This window comes from Colossoma macropomum, unplaced genomic scaffold (assembly GCF_904425465.1).
Source record: "Colossoma macropomum unplaced genomic scaffold, Colossoma_macropomum, whole genome shotgun sequence".
NCBI classification, from domain to species: domain Eukaryota; kingdom Metazoa; phylum Chordata; class Actinopteri; order Characiformes; family Serrasalmidae; genus Colossoma; species Colossoma macropomum.
In genome coordinates, this window is record NW_023494796.1 from 23807465 (window position 1) to 23828770 (window position 21306).

The 21306-nt window shown below is 40.1% G+C and overlaps 1 protein-coding gene across 1 annotated transcript in view; it reads right to left on the reverse strand.

Moving 5' to 3' along the window:
• Positions 1-578: 578 nt before the first annotated feature.
• The window catches only part of LOC118816661 (adhesion G protein-coupled receptor L3-like), a 450500-nt gene continuing 429772 nt past the window's right edge, over positions 579-21306 (reverse strand). The window contains exons 21-23 of the mRNA XM_036583171.1: positions 18987-19083; positions 9252-9380; positions 579-3828 (exon numbers count right to left, since the gene is read on the reverse strand). Coding sequence (XP_036439064.1) covers positions 2915-3828; positions 9252-9380; positions 18987-19083 — 1140 coding nt within the window. The 3' untranslated portion in view covers positions 579-2914. The remainder of the gene's footprint in view (positions 3829-9251; positions 9381-18986; positions 19084-21306) is intronic.

Sequence of the window (21306 nt, forward strand, 5' to 3'; positions counted from 1 at the left end):
GGCAAAAACCATTGCTAAGCAAGAGAGACATAAAAGTTTCAGTCACATTTGCCAAAACCATCTTGATAAGCCTCAGGCCTTTTGGAACAATGTTCTGTGAACTGATGAGTCGAAAGTGAAACTTTTTGGAGGACAGTTACGTCTGGCGTAAAGCTAACACAGCATTCCACAATGAGAATATCATTCCAACAGTGAACCATGGTGGTGATAGTGTGATGGTGTAGGGATGCTTTGCCCAACCTAGTTTTATGCATCAGTCTATGCAGATCATTCACAATGGAATATGACAACGCTAGACTACATTGTTGTAGCTAATCAAAACTAGGCACACTGGAAACAACAATTTCCCAAATTACGCATCTTTGCTAGTGTTAGCTCGAATACACAACCAAAAATAACATGCAGTCTATCTGAGCAGTGTGACCTTTCATGTGCATACAAAATAAATCCATTTTTGGCAGTTTCTCCTAAACGAGATTTTTGCACTGCAATGAAAGAATGCGTTTGTAGGTGGAGCACTGATACACATACACACAAAACAAAACACACACACACACAACAACAGCCCAAACATTGACTTCAGTCTTAATCAGTAATTTATTTGTTGGCAAACAAGTTTCACTGTTACAACAAATATTAGTTAGGAGGTCATTCAACTTCAAAAATCAATACAAAAGAAAAAAATAAAAGAATAAATAAAATCCATGATCACCTTTGCGATGGTAAAAACTATAATGTGTGTGGCTAATTTTAGCGGCGGACATTTCGCTGATAGTTTTTTTTTTCTTTTATTTTCCCTCCTCTTTGTGTTTGTTGATTGAAATAAATAACCGTCTTCTACTGGCCCAGCTGGAATGAAAACACACACAGACGGGTTTGCAGTTTTCTCACTCCAAACATCGATCTTTAATGAGTACAACCTCCCCATCATTTTTATACAAGTGCCTAGTGCATTATCAACATGGAGATCATTCTTTTTTATCATCACTGGAGTCTTCCTCTGCTGTCAAATTCGTGAGGAATTTGGACTTTTGCCCTCAGAATGGCAACATTTTTCCAAACGTTTCCTTTTTATTATCACCTATATCTACACATTAAAGAAACTCAGTCGGAAAATGAATTATTTTTTCAGAAACAATGAGAAAAAGTCACAGAGGGGGAAAAAAATCATTGGTGGTTACATGGACTTTTTTTATTTTTGCTTTTTTAACTTTTTTTTCTGTGATTTTATTTGCTGCTGCTGTTCATACTGAATCGTAAAAGAAAGAAAAAAACAAAGGAAGAGAAGATGAGAGCGGGATTGAAGTCCAGACCGAAAACCGATTCTAAATCACCACGCTTACGGAGAGACGGAAAAATAAAAGCAGACTGTTCAATTGCTAGTAGCTGTACACTTACATAGAAATATCTTATAATTCTCTGATATTAGTTTTTTTGTCTCCACTTTTTAATATTTGTTATTAATACAGCAAAAAACGGAAAACAAAAAATATGCTCTACGGCATGTTGTGTGATAAAGTCATCCTTTTTTGCGACGCGTTTTCCAAAACCTCCGGCCTTTCACTCCACTTATCGGGACTACTGCAGCAAAGTGTACCGACCTCATCGGACAGGAAGAAAAAACATTTAAAAAGCAAAATGTCAGATAAAGAAGTGTATTAAAATAGTCTTTTTCAGTGTCTCCTCCATCTGATTCGACTGCTGCCGAGTCTATGCACTGCGTCAGTAGTAGAAATGTTTCTGACTGTGTTTTTGTAAATCCTTTGGGACGCACGAACGCGAACAGTTTATCTCTCGACCGACTAAATAATACATTAATCCATGAGGGGTCCAGTCCACCGTGGGAAATCGCTGCCCTTGTTAAAGAGTCTGCAAAGAACGTCCGATCCATGTCTGCGTCCAGATACCCACAATCGTCCAATCCTCTCTAAATTCAAATACAAAAATCAGAGTTTTTCATTGTTTTTTTTCCTCGTTTTTCCGATTTCACGAGAACACATACAAGAAATGTCTACGACTGCGGACGAGGGACCGGTACAGGAAAGCAAAGGAGACCACGCGAGGAGAAGGGGGCTTCGGTATGAGTCACGGGAGTCAGAACGGTGTGTGTGTGTGTGTTTGTGAAGAGGGAGCTGGTGGTTGTATGTTGCGCTTGCATCGATGCACCAGTGGTCACCAACCCTCCCCCTGAAGATACACTTTGTCTGCAGAGGTTACTTCCAACCCACATCTAACAAATCTAAGGCTAACGCACCCAATCTAGCCAATCAAAGACTAAAAACATCATTGTGTTCTTTGGAGATTAACTGTGTGAAGTGCCAGGTTTGGCAAAAGAAGCCCAAGTTTTTGCAGCTGCACACTTCTCCTTCAAAGTAACAAAGGTTTATCTACCTTCACAGTCATGTTAGCTAGTTAGCTAGCATACACACTGATTAAGTGTGATTAAGTCATTCGTTTTTATGTCATTTTAAATGAAATAATGTAACTGCGGCTTCCCTTCTCTGAAATATATCATTTTGGCTAACAAACCTTTGCCTTACCATTACTGTTAGCTAACACCTCAGCTAGCTAGCTAATGGAGCAAGTAAGCTACCTAGCTGGCTAACATCTGCTGCCGAATGATGCAACTCAACTGACATGCTCGGCCCATAAATGCATTCTTTCATAGAATGTTGAAAACTTTGACAAGCTTTATAGAACTTTGGCAAAAATTCTGTTCAGCATGAGCAAAGTCCAACTACGGAAAACATCTGTTGTAACAGTAGCTATGAAAAAATGCATTTGTGGGCAAAGCACGGATAAATCAAATAAGAGAGCATGAATTGGTCGACTATCAGAGTCAGATTTAAGTTGGAACTAGATTCTGCAATAAGGTAGATCTCCAGGACCAGGGTTTAGTGACCGCTAAACTGCTCTATAAGCTGGTGACAAGGTGGGGGGGCTCCTGCGGCGTTCCGTCGGCTGAAGAAGAAGACGCTTCGTCCTTGTTGCTCGCAGGACCGATGAAGCCATCGCTGCTGCCACGGCCTAGCTGGTAGTAAGAGTGCAGCTGGTGCAGGTGGTTCCGTGAGCCCAGGTTGGGCATGCTCTTGTAGTACACATCATCAGGCTCAGCATGCGTGTGCCCTTCTCCGCCTCCTCTGGGCAGCGTGCGGGCATCCAGCCGCGACTCGGGTGACTCAGATGAGTCTCTCTGGGGCTCGGGCGTCTCTTCACGCTGTTCTTCCGTCAGGAGAGGAAAAAAACTCTCACTGTTCTCCTGAGGGAGGAGCCGGCGGGAGGCGGAAGGGGCAGAGCCAGGGCCAAAAGATGAGAGGGACTGGGCGGGAAGGGAGGGGCGCTGTCGTGGCAACAGCGGTGCATCCGAATCTGACTCCTCGCGGATCAGCTCCAGGCCCAGACCCTCATCCGGCACGAAAGCCGGAGAGTCATCCAGGTCTAGTGCGAGATCAACAGGCAAAACAGATGAATCTTTGCCTCGGATGCTACCGTTGTTGCTAAGGTTAGTGAGATTGCTGACGTGGCTCATGTTGCTCACGTGCGCCACGTTTCCGACGTTGTTGACCAGCTTGTTGACGAGGTTGCGGCTGTGCTCGGCCGAGCGCTCACGGTTGTTCAGGTAAGAGGGCAGGTAGTTGGAAGTCAGCTCTTTGAGGATGCGCTTCTCCAGCGTGGTCTCTGGGTGTGGCCCGCCGAAGCCGCGCTCAATAATCCGCACGCAGTCGCTCACATAGTCCGCGCCAGCCAGGCTGTAGCTGTTGCCGTGGTTACCATTCAGTGGTAGAGTATCCATGACACTTGTATCCCGGGCATTGTTCAGAATTCCCTCTGAAAAAGAGAGACTCGGAGTAAGCACTAATTAAAGATAGCACAAATGCACACTCATTACAAAGGATTATGCACGCTCGCGCACACACAGCCAGCCATATCCAACACATCACACCACATCCTGACCAGATTATCTAGTACCGACTGGACTCCTTTCAGTGGTTTGAACCAGTTCAAATGCAATAACTAATTTTAGTCATATCAAACAGTAATTGACCATTTGCAAAAATGATGTCTGACAGGCATCTCAGCTAATCAGAAGCACTACTTCATCCATAAAGTGAAAGAAAACCATAGATGCCACTCAGAACTCCTCACATCAAATCTGCAGTGAGAACGGCGGCAGGCAGTTCTGTTTTTAATATTGCACCAAATAGCTCTAGTGTTAGCTTCCCTGTTAAAAATAACAGCATGAGTGAGCATAGCTGGTCACCAGCAATGCCAGTATATGTCGTGTTTTGGATGCTGGTGTGCTGGTCAGCCAGTATCGCCCAGATCTGATGTATGTAAACTCCAGAATCTTTATTTCTTGCTTCACTTGCCTTCTTTTTGAGTAATTAAATGTATTCCTCTGCGTGATTCTGTTTTACTTAGTGCTATTTTATTCTGATAGCATAAGAGCTATAGACACTACGGCGTCCTGAGATGAACAGAGATCTAATGGAGGGGGGAATTTTGCAAACAGTCAATTCTGCATAGCATAGCATGAACTTACCTTTGTAAGGTAACATATATTTTGGCCCTATGTTTTCTCAAACGGTAACTAAAAGCATCCACTAAACTGTCCGACTGTATAGTCAAATGAGAACACTGGTAATGACAAACTGCACAAACTGTGAAACACAAACACGCACACTTACATACAAACTCCAACACAATTAAAGCACAGCCATGCTGAGGCTCGATGTGTAAGCAGGTTTTAGGTCAGGCTCCAATCAACACTGGCCCTTATTTAGCACTAAAAGGCTTACATGGCTATATAACACCATTAAAAGAACAACTTTTGTATTTAAATTAAGCATTACTTTTCACTTCTCAGTACTTTAATGTGCTAAATAAGGCCGGGGGAGGGGGAGGAGAGGGGATGAACAACATCTCAGCTCTCTCATGCAGAGAAAGTGTGGATCTGCGCCCGCTACAGGCTCCAGAACTTTCTCTTGGATTCATAGCAGAGAAAAAGTGGGAGCAGGTGACAGATATATATTCTATTCACGTCTCCGGAAGTGCTGTTTTTTATTTATTTTTTTTTTTACTGCTTATTTAATCGAATTTAGCCTCCTTACATCACAATAAAAAAACTTTAGTAATAAACAAATTTGCCTGTAAACCTTCTCTTTTCTCCTTGATTCTAAAAATTGATTGCTGTTTTACCAGGTAGCACTTAAATTAATGAAAAGGAAAAAGGTTTTTATTTCTTTTTCTTCTAAATGGTGCCTGTTTTTTTTTTTTATGGAGGATGAAGTAGTCTACATTTCCCAAAGAGTACACCTTCAGAAACAAACAGAAAGAAAGAATATAGCGTGGAAGAAGGAAATACGAGGGCAATTACATTTGGTAAGCAATATTTAGCTTGACTCCCATACTTGTCTCTCTGTAGGGCTCTTAACGGACAGCATGGAGAAAGAAAGAAAGAAAAGAAGAAAGATAGACAGAAAGAAAGACAGAGAGGAAGAAAGAAAGGAAGAAATCACAAGTAAGCATCCAGTGACAAGTCGCAGAGAACATGCACACAGATTGATGAACTGTCGAAGAATAATGACCCGCAATTGACCGATCCATGCTCCAAGCACGTTCTTTCATAGTTGTTGTTGTCGGTTGGACAAGGCTTACAGAATGTTGGCAAAACCCCAAAATAATCAGCAATCATAGCATATAAGTTTGGTAAAATACTTATATTATTCATATTGGACGGCTACAGTGCTGCACTGTTGGAATTGATTGAAACTAGGCTGTACAGGGCTTTCTCAACAATGCCAATATATGGAAAAATAGAGTGCATTTCTAAGTTCAAGGGGTGTTTATTTAGTCTCCGTGTGAACGGTCGCCCTGGCTACGTATACATGCAAAGATTTTATACCAATTCATTCTGATTATAGATTAAGACTAAGGTGTTTATATGCTCACTCTACTCAACAATCTGAGGAAAATCTCAGTTTACAAGTAATCAGATCCAAAACTGCATAGCATACCACTTAGAGTAGACGTTACCATGACGACGAGCATCACGTGAGGCCATTCAGAGTGAGACCAGCAGCAATATATTACCTTCAGTTGTCTCCCTTGTGTTTTTAACCCTCTCAGGTTGACGACGTCAATCCTGGCATCAAAGAACGTCGCACATAATAGAATAAACATCTTGGGAATGTTGCGCACTACAGACTCACTTTCATTTTTTCCCGGAAGACTAGAGTTTTGCCGTTTCAATGAGGGCTCCGCTGCGATCGTATGCCTTTCAGAAGCTTTGTAATCCAGCCTTGAACTGTACTGTCTTTTTAGAGACTGTAAAATAAATCTGACACTGAATGTCTTGTGAAATTATTCCTTTCTCCATTTTGAATATAGTAACTGTTGCTCTTAGCAGGGCTGTTGGCCATCCACTGACGCTTTGGGTCGAGCCTGTCGACCAATCAGAGGATGTTCCAGAACAATGCTACCCTTCTGAGCAAACTGAAAGTATGTCTCTAGCATGCAGCGTTCACCAAATATTTTATATCTACGACGTCATTTGATGTCACAGATCTGGGAGGGTTAATTGCTTTAAAGTGACGGCAGACGCAGGAAAGTGTACTTAATAAAGCGGCGCGAGGAAGACGTCATGTCCTGCAACATTCTGAGACCATCCGTCAATCCTGCCAACTATTTTTAAGTCTTTTAAAGTTTGAAGCATAAACTTTGTCTCTTCTGCAGACCAGTTTACAGCTCCCGCCATGTTGAACGCAAATTAATGACGCAAATTAACATGCACAGATTGGACTTTCTGACTGGGAACATAAGCAGATCCAGCTGCTTAGCTACATAGCTATTATTCTTCTATTGGTCAGTTTATTCACAGGATCACCACCTCGTTTAATTTAATAGAAGTTCAGAATGGACGCAGCTTGACTAGTCTATTCCGACTAAGGTGTATATATGGACGTATTGTATTCCGATTGAGCCATTAGTTCGGACTGTTAACGGATAATCAGACGAGCTACTGTTAGGACTGATCAGCTAATCAACCATTTCATGGTGGCAAATTTGTTGTCATTTCCAACCTGCCTTGTTTCAATTAGCTATAACAACAAAGTCCAGCTTGATAGTGTTTTAAACGTAATGTCGTGACTCCAAACTCCAACCTAAATAGCAATTTTAACCAACGTTCTGAAAGGCATATGCAACCCTGCTACAGTTTACTATGGAAGAACCCATGTGTGGGTGGAGCATGGATAGGTCAATTCATTCCCTTACCCATCTTGAAACACATTACTTACACAGACACAAACACACAGCAATAAATAAATAAATAAATAAATAAATATCTAAAAGAAATAAAACTATCCCAATCAGCCGGGCATGGAAAGAGGCAGCCTTTAAGAGAGGAACCTTGTCGAACAAGGCACGAGGGGGGCTACGTCTCTGTTAGAGTTTCAGGAAGAGCTCCACAATAAAAAATAAAAAAAAAAACTGTATAAGAGAATTATTGATTGGGCTAAAGAGGCACATTAGGAGTATCTTGGGCTCCACACATAATTTCAGAGCTTTTATTGATATTAGATTTCAAGGTCGCTGCAATGTTTGGAGCGTGGACAAAGGCAGGTTTTATATCCTTGCTGGTTTGGACCTGGAAACACAAGGCCTTTCCTTGTAGCAAAGCTGTTGACCAAAGCTGTAGTTCGAGTGTAACTGGCGCCCCATGTTAGGATCGCTAATTGTAAAAGATGGTTCTTGTAAACTGTTTTCTGCAATGCCGAATAATAATACCTGAAACAGGGAGGAGCAAATAAAACACAGACGGGTATAGAGAAAGAGAGACACATACAGAGTCAGAGAAGGGGAAAACTGATCGGAAGAAATGAAGAGAGAGAGAGAGAGACAAACGGAGCGAAAGAGGAGAAACTGGCGCGACAGCATCATGCAGCGCTGCAGCAGCCGCCGAGAAAAGCGCCGGGCCCCCCGCCGTGATCTCCGCAGGAACACACACACACTCGCACACATGCAGACCGCAGAAGCTTTGCAAGCTCCACTCTGAACATACATCTCCCTGTTAAGCTCTGGGAGTAATACGGCAGACGGCTGTGGAGAAGCACAGGTGCTCTAGGTGGAAATCGAAGCCAATCAGCATCAGTTAAAGTTTTGCCTTTGAAGGTTTTGTATTTGCTCTAATGCAGATAATGAAAGGAGCTGAGATGTTGCAGTAGTTGACCTATCTGTGTTCGGCCCACAGATGCTTTATTCACAGCAAGTGTTGATAGGTTGGACAAGCTTTACAAAAGGTTGGCAAAAAATCCTTTCAACTTACTGAGAGATTGTAGTGCACAGCTTATTCACACTGGGCCACTACAATGCTGTACTATGTTGTACTATATTATACACCACTGTGAGATGCAATGCTGTACTATATTGCTGTGACTAACTAATCTATACAGAATGTTGTCCAGAATCCCATTCAAGCTAATGAGTAACGATGGTGAACATCTAATTTTTACCAAAATACATACATTTAACATGCAGTAATAATTTGAAAATGTATTTCTTTTGTATAAGTGAAAGGTCACGGTCTTAGGACAGTATATATAACTACATAAAATAATAGAAATTGCCTGCCTTACTCTGCCTCAAACCTACAGCAAGTGTCTATGATTGCATCACCTTCTAACTTCATGCAGAACAATGTGTTTTACTGCTTTTTTCATTACACTGATAGAAATAAAGGTTCTGTACAGGCACATTTTTTGTTCATCAAGGTACAATGTAAATGTTCCCTCAAAGGTACAGCAGTGGTTTTAAGGTCCAACTGTGAACCTTATATAAGTTTTTCCAGGTGTAAAGTACATATTTGTACCTTTTCATAACCTAATAATTTAAAAGAGAACAATAAAGTAAAAAGCCTGGAGTCGAGACGGGGTGTGTGGACCTTTTATACTCGTATTTTGACAAAAACTAGGTTTTCTCATGTTGTCGTCTAAAGCTTGTCCATTCTAACAACAGTAAGCAAGAGCACATGTGTAGGTCAACTGCTACAGCACAGTTCTTTTTTAATATCTTGGTGTGGTGTGATGTTCAAGAAGGAAGACCATGGAGGGAGGCCATGAGGCAGCAAGTTGAGGAATGCACATAAACCCAGAAAGAACCAAACATTCACGCACATTCACTCATCAAAATGCCCAAACACACACCCACACCCATGCAGACTGTTAGTTGAAGTGAGTAGAGGCCCAGCACACCTTGCGTGTTGTACATGCTGAGTGGTGGGTTGTTATACACGGCCGAATCCCCTACTAAAGTGTTATAGGGGTTGTTTGAGCCGTGCGGTCGCAGGAGAGCGTTTGAGATGAGATGGTTGGCCATAGCACCTGATACAGCCACACACGCACACACACACGCACGCACGCACAAACATACACACACGGAGAGAAAAGACACAGAGAACGTTAGACAAACGCAGCAGCGACATCCACGCAGCGTTAACGTGGTTCCCTTTACAGTTGCGAGGAGGAACAAGGCAAGGACATTCGAAACACTGGCATTAGCAGTCGTCTCTCAGAGACAGAGGAAGCACAGAGAAAACACTGAGACGATGTTGGATGCTACAATCCCGTCATTTCAGCTTATGAACATGGCAGGAGTGTGTGTGTGTGTTTGTTTTTGTACATTTGCAGGACAAAAATGTCTTTGTGGGAAAATGTGAAAAGCAGGAGTTACTTACCTGATCAGAGAAACAATATAAAACGTCTTTTTTTATTTCATTTTCTTAAACTGAGAAGGGCAAAACCACTTCTTTTTTGGTTCCATTATACATAGTTATACATCATCATATGAAATCTTAACTCCACTTTTTAATTTTGTACTATTTGCGTTCATTTAAAAAGGCCAGATGCCCTTTACACTGTGAATACTGCATGATGAATGATGGAAATGGTCCAAAATTGTTTGGAGTAAAATATATTAAATCGCATCACTTTTCTTGTCCTATACAGTTAGAGATTTTTATGACACCAACTGTATATTTCTGGTTTGAATTTATTATTCTAAACACTCTGACGTAAGTTCTGTTAAACACCTTCCTTTATTTATGCAGCAGTGATTTGCAAACCATGGTGGACCAGTAATAGATTCGTTTGATCTAACAATGGGGGGTTAGCAGCACGGCAGCTGTAATAAACTATTTTGAGAGTCTTATTATTATTATTTGGGTAACTGAAATTATTATGAAAGTATTTTTTTATCAAAGGCCTAATTTTTACCCATTGAAATGTTCATAAACTAAATGTATTCATTTTAAACAATGGTCTATAATACATAGGTACAGTCTTATGCATGCATGTAGGTTGCTACTGGCTAGTTTTAGTTGAGAGCTACTGGAGATGAAGAAGTCAAAACTGGGGAATCTAATAACATTAGGAAACTTTTATTTGTGCCACAAACCCAAAAAACCCCAAAAGACAAAAACAAAAATGATACCAAGAAAACAAAGCAACATTCAATCTAAAATATGATAACAGCTACATAAGATACTAATGTGCCAAAACAATTGTGTGGTTTGCAGAGAGAAGCTAGTAAATGAAGCTAAGAAACCGTCCATTTACTTCACCATTTGGAGACAAAATGTTCCTCAACAATAATAAATGGGGGCACCCCCATCCCCCACGACCACCCCCACCTCCCACCTCCCACCCTGAGCTCCACTACCGGTCCATCAAAACCGCTGTTGCCTGCTTTTAATTCTATGCTGTTCGAAGTTTAGGTACCCCTGACTTATGGGCCAACAGGGTCTGCATATCTCATCTTTACATGTAATAAATATCAACTTTAACTGTTTCTTTATGATTGGTTTAAATCTGTACTAACTTGAATGTGACCAATCAGGTCCATCTCTGCAAGCAGCAACCAATTTATCAGATCAGCATATCTGTGAAGTTTGGCTTGCAACACATCTCTGCCCCGTTTTTTGGGAAAAACAAATGACACTCACCATAGCCTGTAATGTAAAATAGCAGTACACAACAGAAGCAATAGAGAACCATCAGAATTGAATTAGTGTCTTTGGGTCATTTAGAAATATATGTTCATAAATGTATGCCTGCCACAGAACGCGTACGATACACTGAGGAGTTAAATTTGCTTCATCATGAGTCATGTCTCTTCAGTCTCCAAGCACCAGGCTGGTGCAATGACCCCACTGAATGGCCAGAGGTGTCTATATTTATCTTATTGAGCCTTCTGGTCAGCAGGATACCAGTGAAATATTATACTTTTGAAAGTGAAAAGTATGATATATTTTACTTTTCAGTCCTGCTCTACAAATAATAAGCTGGCCAACTTTAGCACTCAGGTTGTTGTTAGTACAACCAACCACACAGCAACTCTTCAGCACAGCATTATTCATTTTTACTGGCTAGTTCAGTACAAAAGTACTGTTTTGTTATTGTTGTCTACGCAGCATGCAGCATCGTTTTCTCTCAAAAAGGGGTGTGGTGGTGAGGGCCTACTCTGGATGATGTATTGCCAATCTAAAATACAGGAACAGATTAAATGCCTAGCTATAGCAACTCAGACTATGTTTATTGACTACCATCAATGGATGATCAAATATACGCCCCTCAGTCTACGTGTGGTTTGTTTTTTCCACAATGTTTCGGCCCAATTTTCTTCCGAAGTTAGTTCCATTCCCTGTAGGTACCTCCTTTATGCACCTTAAAGAGCCACACCTGCTAGCACTCAAACCTGCACTGCATCAGCTAGCAGGTGGCTAGTTAACTCTGCTTTAGCCGTTAGGCTTAGAAAACCTGCTTTTATTAAAAAGCATTGGCAAACTAGATTTTGCAGCTTGTGGGCGATTAGGAGAGAAATTAAAGGAGAACCAAATGTCCTGAACGCTGAGGCACATGGCTGACTGCTGTTTCTAAGTCGTGAATGTGGGAGTGCATGCTGTGTAGATGCTTCTGAGTAAGCGTGTACGTGAGTGCGAGAGCTTGAACCAACTCCCTGATTCACCCAATCATTCCCTCTTAAAGCCACAAGCTGAGAAGCTGTTTTTGATTGCATCAAATTCATACTATATTCACTTTGATTCTGGAAGATTATGCTGTTCAAAAATGCAGCTATTCTACCCCACTGTGAACTGACATATGCAAAGAATACAAACAAACAAACCATGGAGAGTTTTGAATTGCGGCTCGTTTTGTACGGACGAAGACGGAAATTTGCATTTACACTTCCTTTGTGTCTGTCAAATAAGCGTATAGATAAACTACCTTCACTGACTGATTATGTTGGCAAGTCGGAGGCATTTTCATAAACTACTGAAACGCACTGTCTATGGACTGTCATATGCAAATAATACAAACATAAACAATACTTGCAGAGAGAACTGTGGCTCGACGACGATGTATGCAAGATTCCGCATTTACACTTCGTGTCTGTCAAATAAAGAATTAAATGAAATGTATTGTCTTCATTTTCCTAAAGAAGCATTCTGGCCTAAAAGTAGCTTTTAATGTTATTTTTCACGTTATATAATTATCTATAGTTCAGCCTCATTGGTTTGAAAAAATGATAATTTTCTGTTTTTGTCCATCAATGTTCTATAATATATGTATAAACGTATGATTTAGAATGTATGATAGATGAACATGGATAGAGATGATCAATTTGCTTTTACAATCACTACAGCTGGTTTACTGATACGTTTAATCTGCAACGAGAAACTATCAAACACTAAAAAGTCAGCTTCTCATTCGTCAGCTTTGTGTTAGAATTTCTGGTTCCAACTTAAATGGTGCAGTAGTTACATTTAAGGTGGAACACAAAAATTCAAACAAGAAACTGGAGAATGAGAAGCTGATTTCAGCTTGTAAAAATTCAAACACTGAGAGACATTTTAACAGAAACTATTCTACTTTTGTGTCAATGTTTCCTGTCAGAGATGCGAGAAAAGCGGCTATAGCTAAGCTAAAGCTTAAAGCAGAGCAAGGCAGTCTGCATTTCCGTTTATCTTATATTTTTTAGCCTTCACTAGCACATTAGCAGATACTGAGACACATTTACAGCCAAGATGGTCAAACGTTACTTCAACAAAATGGACATAAAAAGTTGTGGCTCCCAAGTTGGTTTGAATCTTGTTGAAAGGACAAAATGGCTGGGTTGCTGACCCCTAGCCTAAAGTATACAGATGTGATATTTAGCTTCCTGGCAGGAAAAAAAAAAAACAGCACTCGAGTATCCACCCCCACATGCTTGTAATTTTCTGAATGTTTCTCCCACCTTCACGATACATCATCAAGGGGGGTTTTATAGTCTTTAAACTAAAAAAGCTCGACACTGTGGCACCGCTGTAGGAGGCGAGTATGCATGTTTACAACAGATGTAGCAATTATTACACTCTTCATTTTAGCCGGAGTGACAGTAGTATGTGATACTGTGTATTATGTGTAGATATTATGTACTTGAATGCCACTGTTTTAACCCTTAGAAGGCTGGTTAATGTTACATAGTTATAGATCTAATTCACATTACATAGAAACTAACTGTAATATTACATCATTATCAAATGAACTACAGCATGAAATACACTTGAATGAATATTTGATTTACATTCAGTATCAACAGGTTTGAATCAGCACTGCCAACTTTTTTCAATATGTTCAAAAGTAACACAGAAACATGGCAAACGTGTGCAGGATTAGTTATCTGTTCACAAAATAAGACAAAATTCAAATTCACTTCAGGATAAAATATCTCTGCTTCTACTTACAAACACAAACGTGGTGTTGAAAGTTTACAACCCACACTTTTCACAGAGTTTCACTGCGTGTTTCAATGAGAAATGTATTCATATTGATTGGCGGTGACAACTGTAGGATCTAGGAGTTAATCTCAATGACTCAGAAAGGAATCAACTCAGCTTCTGAGACTAAACTCTTCACCTTTCTGCTTAAACTGATTAACCTCTCCACATCTAAAATTCTACATCACTGATAAACTCCACAGCTCGATTTGAGACTTGGCCAGTTGACCCCTCCTACCTTGAACGCTCCGCTGGCTGCTGTTATTAATATGCTTGTACATATTCATTACAGCGTTTTTGTATCCTGCAATCAGGATGTTTATTTGCGCATTGCTGATTTTAGTTGACTAATTATACACCTCGGAAAAGGCGCTTTTGAAGCGCCGAGCGGCGAGGGAGACGCTACTGCAGCATCTGGCTGCTTTCCATCTGCGCCGATCGCGGAGAAATAATCGCGCGCCGAGAAATGAATTAAACACGCAAACGGTGTCTGGAACCGAAATGAGTGCTCAGTCTCTATGGAGAGAGAGAGAGAGAGAGAGATACACAGAATGAATACAGATCATTCCAAAACAGCCAAAGGACTGGTGAACTTTCGACTGGCATTGTGAAAAAGTTTGTGCACTCAAATGATTTTGTTTGAACAAGAAAAATGGCTGTGAATTTCATCAGTCAAACACAAGCCTTGGGCAGGTGCTGCTAAGCAAATTTGTCTCCAAACAGCACGGCCTGAGGGACACTAAATAAGTCAAGCAGCCCACATAAACCCAGCCCACAGCCAATCTGCATCATATTCTCATGAATCATCTGTTAAACTGTGTTTCTGGCGTTCTGCATGAGTGTTTATATGAGTGTATTTTTATTTAACTCTTTGAAGTTATGGTTCATCACAGTACGAATAAGGGTTTTCTTTTTATGTTCATTTTATGTGATTTATTTCTGGTATTCTACATTTTCAATCCATTCCACATGTGTTTGTAGGCAGGAGATGTATTTTATAATGATCTGAATGTAATGAAGAGATTATAGTTGTTTGTACAGTCTTGTTTTGCAGAGAGAAAAACATCCTTTATACTTTTTTCCACACTTCTTTCCACATTGACTTTTTATTTAACAGAAAAATGTCAGAAATGCAGACTCAAGGTCCTTCGTAGCGTTGATTACTGCAAAGTGAAACACGGGATAGATGAGCTATGTGATCGTCGTCATTCAGCTAAAGCTGACCTAGCGCGTACGTTTTGGACTTGTTTTGTCAAGTTTTGGTTGACAATTACTAACTGTTTACCAGAAGTATTTGATCTAGAGAATGTACCAAGTTTGAATTATGTTTATTTGTGTTAACACAGATTCAAAAATTCCAAATAGGATTATGGAGGCCTTTGCTTCCTTTCTGGGAAGGAGGAGGATATTGATTAATTGGAAATCACTGTATCTACTGAAGACCTCGCAGTGGCTCTGCGATCGTATGCTTTTCCTTAAATTAGAAAAGATGAAGTTTTCACCTGGAAAGGCTTCTGTAAAATTTTATAGAACTTGGGATTCCCAGAATTACACATTTCGAGAAGCTGAAATGTCTCACCACTAACTAGCATCCCCTCTTCCCCTCCTCTTCTTAATAGCCAAATGATGTACAAGGTATGAGTACTTTCTGACCTATCTGTAACTATGTGAATATATTTTCATATATTTATATTTAAATATATGTGTTTACAATATGGTGTGAAATGTGGAACGTACAACCCATGAATACAAAATAATGTTAGAAAATTAAAGTGTAATTGTGTATTTTTCTGTAAAGAGAGGTTTGTGGTGTGTATGAACTGTGTGTAGTGTCTGAACAAAATCCTGAGCCCTGTTTTCAAATTTGTGCAAATTTGTGCATAAAACACAATCATGTTAAAAAATTAAAGAAACGCAGACTCAAACCTGTCAATACAGAATGTAATTTAAACGCAAGTGAAAGTGTATTTTATTATTATCATTGCTAGGAAATTCATCAAATGTGCAAAATTGTGCAAAAAATTCAATTTTTAAGTTTGCTCCCTCTAAACGACTTATTTTCAACTTTTACATATGGCTGGTATTTGTTTATTTTCAAAGGCCTATACAGAAAAAATATATATATATCTTTAGAGAGAGGTTTGTGGTGTGTATGAACTGTGTGTAGTGTTTGACCAAAATCCTGAGCCCTGTTTTCAAAATTGTGCAATCATAAAAATCTGTAATACTGAGTTATTGCTTTTCACTTCATTATCACAACATCATCCCACAGCTTTACTGAACATTGTATCTCACGTCTATACTGTGCAGCCCTGATGCCACATCAGTAAACCTGCATCTCACTGGAAGGAGGAAGAGTGGAGTGGATTTGGTTATGGAGTCTGAAGGCAGTGACAGAAGCGACAGCAGGAAGACAGTTTGGGAGAAAGTGTGATGTTTTAGCTCTACGGCAGCTCAGGAAGATTTTTCTGGGATAAAACTTTCCTGACCCAGATTCCCTCTGAGTGCTGAGGGGATTCACACTGTTTCATCTTCATCATGTTACACACAGTAACGAGTGACGACATGCGCCACCATTCTGCTCTGCGCGCGCATGTACCTGTGTGTGTGTGAGAGTGTGTGTGTGTGTGGGGGGGGAGCAGTGAATGTTAATGTGTGTGATTATTTCACTAATGTATCTCACACACTTCTGTTTCTGACTGCAACATACTTTCACTTAGCTTTAAAACATCTGCTCTCTCCACTCGCCGTGAACAAGGAGCACTGAGTGTGTGTGTGTGTGTGTGTGTGTGTGTGTGTGGATGGCTGTGTTGAGTGCCTAATTATTGCCATCTTGACACTTCCTCTCTCTCTGCAGCGTCAATTCGTCATCACAGCAGCGCATTAGTGTCTTAGTGAACTCAGAACAGCTCTGATTTAAAGAGAGAGAGAGAGAAACAGAGAGAGAGCGAGAGAGAGAGAGAGAGAGAGAGAGAGAGATAGATAGAGAGAGAGAGAGAGAGAGAGAGAGAGATAGAGAGAGAGAGAGAGAGAGAGAGAGATAGATAGATAGATAGATAGATAGATAGATCCTGCTGAGTGTCGTAGTCAGCTCTACACTAGACTGAAGCGCAGGCCTGTACAGGGGTAGCAGGTTTAGATGTTCTAATCTGTCGATAAAACACAGCGACTCTGTCTCCAAACACGTCCTCTCTGCTGTGGCCAGTTTCATGTTGTTCAGAACACAGCTGATCTAATTTAATTAGTCAAAGTAAATCATATTAATTATCCACTCAGAAGTTCATTTGTTGTTCACTTCATCTTCATCAGCTGTTAACTCTGAAGGCTGCTCTTCATCATCACTCCTGTTCCATTATTTTCCTCCACAGGTAAAAAGAAATGACCGGAGCTGTAAGACTGAGTTTTATGTAGTGCTGCTGTACGTGAGTGAGTGACGCATCACACAGCAGAGCAGAGTGAGGATGAAGGCTCTCTCAGGAGACACAGTGCGCTCCTCATTAGCATACACTGCAGATGTTTCAACCTCACACCGACCAACCCCTCACGCAACTGAGAACCCAGATCATGCTGCTGTGCTGTGTACAGTTAATTAGCATAGTTACTGAGTGCTGCACTCTTCTGTGTTTACATTCTTATAATCTCTCCCCCGTATCTGTATGTGTATCTGTATTTGTTCTAGTTTTATATTGTTGGGTCTAGTTTTGGAATGATAACATGTTCTTCTTAATCTTGAACTTTCTCCAACGAACGCTAGAATTCTCCAACAAATATCAACATTTCAACACTGGCAACTTTACAACAAGCCAAATGAACCACTCTGAACAGGGGAGAACATTCTAGAACAACGTGAAAGGGAGAACAATGCAGAGGAGTGTAAACGGGGGGGATATTTCTAGAACAGTGTGAATGGGGGGGTATTCTAGAACAGTATAAATAGAGGAGAACATTCTAGGGCAGAACTGTCTGAATTGGGGAATATTTTTCTAGAACAGTGAACGAAGGATGACATTTTAAAAGAATGAGAGAAAAACAGTCCAGTTGAGTACGAATGGAAGAGAAAGTTCTAGAACAATGTGAATGTGGGAGAACATCCTAGAACAGTGCTAATAGGGGAAACTGGGTGAATAGGGAGAATATTTCATAAACTCTCAATCACACATACAGTCACACACAGGTATGGAGCACCGACCTAACATTTGGGTTTTTTAGGGCTTCTTGTTAAAATTAGCTTTCGGTGTTTGTTAGATGAACCTTTGATGTGTGTTACAGAACACTGGAATTTTTGTTGGATGCTGGAGAACTTCAGGGGTTTTGGAGGGTGCTGCATCTTTTGGTGTCTGATGGAGACACTGGATCTTTATTGTTACACAATGTGGAGGTTATTGGAGAATGTTGAAATTGTTGTTTTTTGGTTTAGTGGTTTTTGCTAAATTTAGTGGAAGTTTGGTGTTTGCAAATAAATGTTGACATTGTTGGAGAATACTGAGGCTTCTGGTGTTTGTTGGAAAACACTGGGGCCTTTGGTATTTGTTGGAGAACTCTGGGATTTTTGGTGTTTGCTCAAAAGCATTGGGTTTTTTGGTGTTTGTTGGAAAATGGAGTTGGAGTGGTTCTCTTGGGAGAATGTTAGGGGTGTCGGTGTTGGAGAACTCTGGGGCTTTTGGTGTTTGTTGGAGAACTGTGTTGCTTTTAATGTTTGTTGGAGAACACAGGTTTCTGTTGTTTTTTGGAGAACACTGGGGTTTTTGGTGTTTGCTGAGAAATGGTAGGCGTTTTTCTTTGGAGATTGTTGGGGTTGTTGGTGTTGGAGAATACTGGGGTTTTTGGTATTTGTTGGAGAGCATTGAGGTTTTGGTGTTTGCTGTTGGGTTTTACGGTTTTTCTTTGGGGAATTTTGGAGTTTTTGATATTTCTTGGCGAATGCTGAGGTTGTTGGTCTTGTTTGTAAGAGAACAGTGGGGCTTTTGGAGTTCATTGGATACCTTTTATTGTTTTGGTGTTGGAGAATGTTGGGGCTTTTAATGATTTCTGGAAATATCTGTTGTGGGTTTTTTTTTGTTTGTTTGCTGTGCTCTGGACTTTACATTCATTACATTCATTACATTTAAAACAGTAGCAGCCACCTTTAATAAGACCATATGGATGTGTGCTGTTTACATGTGTACATGTGTACCTCTGTTGATGGTGGCTGAGCTGTTGATGTCTCCAGTGATGAAGGACGATTCAGACTGTTTCCTCACTGTGTCGTTCCACATCCGACGGATACGACTCTGAGGAGAACAGACACACATCACAATGTCATGCGCACACACTTAGACAAGTCAAAAAAAGCCTGGTAGAGGAGCATCATGCCAGCAGCATCATCCGTCTCCAACCAGCATGACGCTAACAACTGTCACTATGCACAATAACCCATTTAAACTGTTCTACTGCAGTAAACCGGACTGTTTAAACTCTGACAATAAATACAAAAGCAACTCACAAATAAATCAGCGTCTGCTGCCGAAATCGCTTTCGCAACGTTCCTTTTTTTTTCCTTTTGTGCTCCCTGCACAAAAAGTCGTTTATCTACAGCAGTATTTGTCTGATATACTCCAGAACACGCTATTCAGCCATAGGTAGGCAGCAGTGACTAGATGCTTTTGCTGAATGCAAGTGTACACTTTTGAATAATTACAGTCGCAGCCATCGTGCACGGTGGAGACAGTTTATACAGCACTTATAGAGGGAACTGGTATGCAAGAATATAAAATGCCATTTATATTATATAATGCTTTTCATGCAGCTGAAGTACTTTGTAATGAACCAACAGAGTGATGTATGAACACAGATGGACAAAACTGTATACAACCCCAAGCCATCAATACAAACTGACAATATTTGCTCTATTTGCACAACAAATTAAAGATGAAAACATAACAAAAGCACCGAATGTGGTCTGACCTTACTGGCCCTCCTACCACTTAAGGCGACCACTGGATGATACGCTGCACCAAAATGATCCATGATGTTGAATATGCAAGTTTATTAACATAAAAATAAATCATGGTACTTCATTTTTGTCAAAAGTGGGTTATTCACATATTCTTATTCGTATTCTATGACAACTTCTTAACATCATGTGAGGTGTTTTTTTTTACCTTGTGTGCATTTTTAGACTCTTTATCTAAAAAAACAAAGGTTCTTTCTCCAAAGTCGAACTCTAACTTAGTTCTACACGGTTCTATCTGTGAGCCACTCAGCACTTCGAATACAAACAAGAGGACCAATCAGGTTCTGCTTCTTTGTCATATTACTGCACTGCTCAGAAAAGTTAATAGAACTTTATAAACTTGAAAACTCTTGTTGCCTGTCTTCTGACCTGCTACACTTACTTGCCAGGATGGTTTATTACAGTAGCTGGTTTCTGTCTAATCTGAAGGAAACCGAAACTAATGGTTCCTCCCTAAAAGTGACCACTGCACTGGACAAATTATTTAGCTCTGACCTTTAAGCTTAAGCGGCAATGCTTATTTGAATACGAAGAAGATAATTTGTCCTAAAACAAGGATAATTAATAAATAATTAATAAAAAAGTCATAAAAATGTCATAGACAGCATTCAGTTTAACTTTCTGATAATCTGTTAGAACACTATTTTTATGTTTGTTATATTGTATGTATGTTAAATTATGTGTAAACGGTTTGTATACATCGAAAATGATTGCTTCTATCGATGTTTTGCCAGATAAAACCTTATAATTCCAAGCAGAAAGTGATTTCTTAGGATTAGAAGGTTCTATCTGCATTTGACCTGTTTTAAAAAACATATTTACAAATTTGATAGGATTTTGATATTGTGCATTTAAAATACATTTAGGGTGTTTGTGATTTGTATGAATGACACAGACTTGTTCCACATATCAGTTTTGGTATTTGGAATCCAAAATCTCTGAAGCTTAATGTCTCAAAACCGCTCAGAACACAGACAGAACCTTATAATTCCAAGGGGACAATTTATTACAGTATAGGTCAAAATTTTGGGACTGACTGGGCGTGTGTTTTTCTATAATCTTAAATACACTTTGAGTTGATATCTATGTATGAACGTCTTTTTTTCAAAAAGAAATATTTTGGTTTTGTTATATTCTCCTGAAAAAAAAATTCATAGGAACTTCAGAGTTTTGTAGAGGACTGATCTAAAGCTACTGCTGACTGTATTTAAAGACCAGCTTTAGTACTGTTACGTCTGACTCTGACTGCTCTGTGAATGGAAGTATATTTGACTTTATTATAGGCAGGTTAAAGGTGAAATACTGCTGAAGAACCGAACAGCCTGACATCTTTCATAGCTCACAGGGATCTGCTGGAATTTAGGAGACTGAAATCGCTCAGGAAGCATCACTCATCCTGGAGACGTTTAAAGGTGCACACACACATACACGGCCACCAGAGAGCGTGTGTCAGATATGTCTGCAGAAAGGTCAAACAAAAACCTTGTTTCCATGGAGATCC